The sequence below is a fragment of the Clinocottus analis genome, unplaced genomic scaffold, assembly GCF_023055335.1.
Source record: "Clinocottus analis isolate CAN_PGR_092001 unplaced genomic scaffold, fCliAna1.0.p SCAF_80, whole genome shotgun sequence".
Lineage (NCBI taxonomy): Eukaryota > Metazoa > Chordata > Actinopteri > Perciformes > Cottidae > Clinocottus > Clinocottus analis.
In genome coordinates, this window is record NW_027176241.1 from 104,532 (window position 1) to 109,531 (window position 5,000).

At 46.8% G+C, this 5,000-nt stretch overlaps 1 protein-coding gene across 2 annotated transcripts in view; it reads right to left on the reverse strand.

Moving 5' to 3' along the window:
• Positions 1-772: 772 nt before the first annotated feature.
• Positions 773-5,000, reverse strand: part of capn7 (calpain 7) — a 13,240-nt gene continuing 9,012 nt past the window's right edge. Inside the window, exons 12-22 of one of the 2 annotated variants that reach the window (XR_011077154.1) lie at positions 4,251-4,371; positions 4,021-4,165; positions 3,582-3,681; positions 3,322-3,457; positions 3,165-3,240; positions 2,613-2,758; positions 2,404-2,466; positions 2,175-2,305; positions 1,971-2,054; positions 1,568-1,858; positions 773-1,499 (exon numbers count right to left, since the gene is read on the reverse strand). Coding sequence is in view for 1 of the 2 variants with exons in the window: in XM_068568830.1 (XP_068424931.1) it covers positions 1,714-1,858; positions 1,971-2,054; positions 2,175-2,305; positions 2,404-2,466; positions 2,613-2,758; positions 3,165-3,240; positions 3,322-3,457; positions 3,582-3,681; positions 4,021-4,165; positions 4,251-4,371 (1,147 nt within the window). In the remaining variant the exon portion in view is untranslated. Of the gene's footprint in view, positions 1,859-1,970; positions 2,055-2,174; positions 2,306-2,403; positions 2,467-2,612; positions 2,759-3,164; positions 3,241-3,321; positions 3,458-3,581; positions 3,682-4,020; positions 4,166-4,250; positions 4,372-5,000 lie in introns of both variants that reach the window. The other variant, XM_068568830.1, reaches the window with a different exon arrangement.

A 5,000-nucleotide genomic window follows, 5' to 3' on the forward strand; every position in this document is an offset into this window, starting at 1 on the left:
GTTGTAATATTGTTCAGTGCACACCGGTGCATGTTGTTATCAATACAGTCAAAATGGCAACCAAAAAAATCATCACCTGTTCCAAATTTTCTTTTTTTATATTGAATATGTTTTTGTTTTTAATCCTGTTAGTGGGACAAAACCAGCACAGTGTGGATGTGACCTTCTGACCGTGTGAGGGACATTTTCATGAACGCATTTTATAAGCTAAATACTTAATGAAGTGAAACAATGATGAAGCAACAATCATCTCTGGTTGCCTAATGTTTGGCTTTACATTCACTGTGGCTCTCCGTAAACATCATTAACCCTTCCTGTAAACATACATGACGGCATCACAGCATCCGTGTTCATCTCAACACGCATATAATGTATAGGCGCATGACGACATGTGGCCGACCCATGAAGCATCACTGCAGCGCGTTGGTGCCCAGGAACCTGTGACGCGCCCGCTAAGATTTTCTTCTTCAGAGATAAGAGATAATGTTTGTACATGACGCAGTGCTGACGGGTGAAGGGAACAAGGTGAGGGAACAAGGTGAGGAATCAGGGTGAAGAAACAAGGTAAGCAAAGTGAGGAAAAAGGGTGAGCAAGATGAGGAAACAAGGTGAGCAAGGTAAGCAAGGTGAGGAAACAAGGTAAGGAATCAACAAGGTTAGGAAACAGAGTGACTCATTAATTTCCATATATATATATATACATATACATATATATATATATATATATATATATATATATATATATATATATATATATATTGAGAGAGGGAGAGACAACATAAATGAAAAATTATTAAAATAAAAGTGCAGTTTCTCAAGAAAAAAGTAAACAGAGGACGAGTACTTGGCAATACAATTACATTTTCCTTTTTTTTTCAACGTGTTAAGTCGATAGTGACAGTCGAGCAAATGCACACACACGCACGCACACACACACATGCACACTGGATTCCCTGTGGTGCTGCTCTGCTCCTGAGATTTAAAACAACAAACTCTTGACCGTCACTTCTTCCTCCTTCCTCTCTTTTTGTCTCATTAACAGCGTTCAGTGTCTTTTAGTCTCCTGAAGCGAGCTGAAGAAAGAGACGACGACATCATCTACCGCCGAGGAAGTCTCAAGCGTGAGTTGGTTTCCACGGCTTTGAATTGTATTTCTTTCAGGTTTGTGTTGTGTTCTGTGGAGGAGTGACGACATGACTTACAGATTGAAACGACAGCTATTCAAGCGGTCACAGCCAAAAGCTCATTCATAAAAAAAAGCAAAGAAAAAGTAGTTATCCTCTGCTTTCCCAATGTGAGTCTCTGGGAGGGTGAGGGGGAAAGGCACATGACCAACCTGGATGTTTGTTTTCCCACCGTTTGCAAAGACAGGAACTTAAAGGAAAGCGCTGCTTCCAGGCAGCCATGACACCAGCTGGTGCTCTCTTCTATTTTATTACCCTGTTGCTTCTCCGAGTCCAGGATGTGGTCGTATAATCATCTCATTCTCCCCCTCTTACCTAAGCAAAAGAAAGCTCTCCGTCACCCCTATTTTGATCTTTTAATTCTTAATTTGTTTTTTTCTTACTCGTCACGCGTGATGTCATCAAAGGTGCGTTGAAGTTGGATCCCAGTAAAGGTTAAAGCGAGAGAAGTTGAGGGAGGAAAAGGTTGTGACACATTCTGTAGTCGTCGTGTTTTCCATCGAGGACTCGTCGCTTCCCGGCTCCGTCTTCACTGGAGCTGGGAGACCTTAAGGGCCGAGGTGCTGGCAAAGTCCAAGAAGAAGGGTCCTTCCTGTTTGGGCAGGAAGGTGGTGGGGATGACGTTGTAGAGGCCCGCGGCCACGTGGTCCACCTCCATGTAGCAGAAGCCGCATCTGGGGAGGAGAGGGAAGAGGCGTTCAGGCTCTGCAGAGGCGGAGCATCCGGCCAGAGAAAGGTGTCTGCCTCTCTGTCCCTCTGTCTCTCTGTCTCTCTACAGCTATGTACCTGTAATCTCCACTGTTCCTCTTCTGGGAGGCGGCCTCTCCCGCCGTGGACACCGTCACCATCTCAAAGCCAACACTGTACTGCCTGCAGAATAGAAGAAGGGAGTAACTACTACTACTACTACTACCACCACGACAGACCGACCGACCGACCGACCGACAGACAGACAGACAGACAGACAGACAGACAGACAGACAGACAGACCTGGACCCTCTGAGCTCCACCAGCAGCGGTCCCGGTCTCTCCAGCTGGATCTGGTAGATGGGGTTGTGTTGGTACGAGTCCTTGTAGTTACCACAGCCGCCTGCGCTCGGGCCCTTCCACTGGCCGTTCACCTGGAGACCACAAGCACATGATTGTGTGTGTGTGTGTGTGTGTGTGTGTGTGTGTGAGAGTGTGTGTGAGTCTGTGACAGTGTGTGTGTGAAACATACCCTTTTGGTTTGAGTGAAGGGGTTCGGGATCTTGGAGAAAGTGAATTTGCATCCAGAGTAAACCTAGACAGAGAGATTTATTATTGTATCATATATATATATATATATATACATATATATATATATATATATATATATATATATATATATATATATATATATATATATATATATGTGTGTGTGTGATACAATAATAAGACATTGCTCACCCGCAGTGTGTAGTTGATGGTGTTCTGTTTCTCGTACTGGGAGACCACCAGGGTGAAGGTGTGTGTTCCTGCGCTGGTGAGCTTCATCTTGGTCAGGTAGTGAGGGCTGTTGATGCGGATGCCGTCGATGTAAGGAGGGGGGTCGGCTGCGTGAGCACGAAGACCAAAGATGAAAAACCACATTCACCTTGTTTAGGGGATTAAACAGAGTAACAAGAATAACAACGGTAGTAACAACATTACTAACAACAGTAACAACACACACATACACTCTCACCCCCCCCCCCCCCCCACACACACACACACACACACACATTAAGCTCCTCCCCCCTGAGCTGAAGTCTGAAGGGTTTTCTTCAGAAGCTAGATTCACTTTTGGAAGTCTTACAGAAATATGTCGCTAAATATTTTGCATATTAGTTTTATTAGTTTTTTACGATATACTTCAACCTTTGCTTCTTCATCGTGACTTCTTTCTGTTACGGGGCTTGCATAAAGTTGATGAATATGAGAATTCCTCCTGATATTGGTGGCGGTTGTCCCTGGCCTCACCTGGGTAGTAAACCTTCTTCCCGTCCGTCTTGTAGACAACCAGAGTGATGAACTCCCTGTTCTGAGCAAAGTCGTCCTGCGCCAGCAGACGGAGAGAACACAGTCAGCAGATGAAAGTGAAGCCCGACGCCATCGAACAATGAGTGTGTGTCCCTGCCTTGTCGGTGATGTGTCTGGTGAGCAGCACCCACACGGCGGCGCCGCCCGTCGGACACTGGACCTCCAGCTTGAACTGGGGATTGTTGGCCAGACTGTAGACGTCCTTCACTGGGCCCTGCTTCCCATCCCAGCTACTGCAGAGGGGACACACACACACACACCACAATCTTTTTTGTTGGGGAACAAACACACGAAGACACACACACACACACACACACACACACACACACACACACACACACACACACAAACACACACCTGTGAATACAGGAGGACTCTTTGAACAGGGCGGGGTTCCAGCTCAGGTAGATGACGTCATAGTACTGACAGAGGTCCTCCCAGGAGATCCAGAAAACACCTGAAGAAGTAAAAATGTTTTATTGGATGGATCCTCTGTCTTAAAACTTGCATTCTCTCTCCTCACCACCAGGGGGCGACTCCTCTGGTTGTATAGAAGTCTTCTTCTATACAGCATGATGTTCATTTAGTACATTATGGTCTGTTAGAGTCAAACAGACCATAAAGCAGGAGACGATTTAGGGGCGGGGCTACAAGGTGATTGACAGGTCTCTACATCACTCCTTCTCAGTCTTAATATGGTCACTTCCGTTTCTGAGATGAAAAAAAAAAATGCAACTGCAAAGCCTGAGGCTTTTAAACAGACAGGGTTTTTTGCAAGAAAATAAAAATGAAATACCGTTGTCAAACCTCTGCGCTGTTTTGGGGTCAAAGTTGAGGTACTTGAGGAGTTCTGGCGTCCAGTTCTTCTCGTCGCGCTCGCTGTAGCGGCCCTTCCACCGCAGGTGGCTCCACGGGTTCTTCAGCTGCAGGAAGCGCATTCCCTACGGAGGCAACGGCAGGTCACAAGCAGGGAAAGCTGCGTTCCACTTTGGCTCGAGCGGGGCCGCCCCGCACCGACGTACCGACCTTGTAATCCCGGATGTCGAGGACGGCGTAGGCGTGCGTCGGCACCAGACCCCACCGCTCCCCCTCCTCCTCCGTCATCACGCCTGTCGCCGTGGTGACGAGGACGTCGCCCCTGCGAAACCTGGGAGGGTAAAGAGAGGAGAGAACACATGTCGACCAATAGAGTTCCATGAATTTTAACCAAATTAAATTAATTAAAATTAATCTTGCGCCATAACTGCAATACAACACTGCTTTTACTTTAAAGGTGATTTATGTAGGTGCGCGCACGCTTCCGTAGCCTCACCGACAGGCAGCGTTGAGGAATTGAGCTTGACGTGAAAGCACGTATTGTTATGTAGCTTCTGTTCTCAACAAGCAGCTTCGCCCCACAGACGGGCAGTCTACCGGCAGACTCTGCGTCTAGATTGAAAGTTAGTTGCGCATGCTCAAAGCTGCTGACCCCGCGGTCTGATCCATGCAGAGCACTTTAAAGCAGCATCACTTCTGGATCTTTACTCTTCTCTCAGAGAGGAGAACTTTCCTCACATCACAAGATGTTCAGTGCACTTGTTCAAGACAAGACAGACTGGACTTTTCTCACTGAGGAAGAAAAACTGACAACATGAAAAGCACTTATTGCTTTTGTAGATATATATATCCATCCATCCATTTTCAGCCGCTTATCCGGGTCGGGTCGTGGTGGCAGCACCCAGCAGACCGACCCAGGCTTCCCTCTCACCCGCAACATGTTCCAGCTCGTTCTGGGGG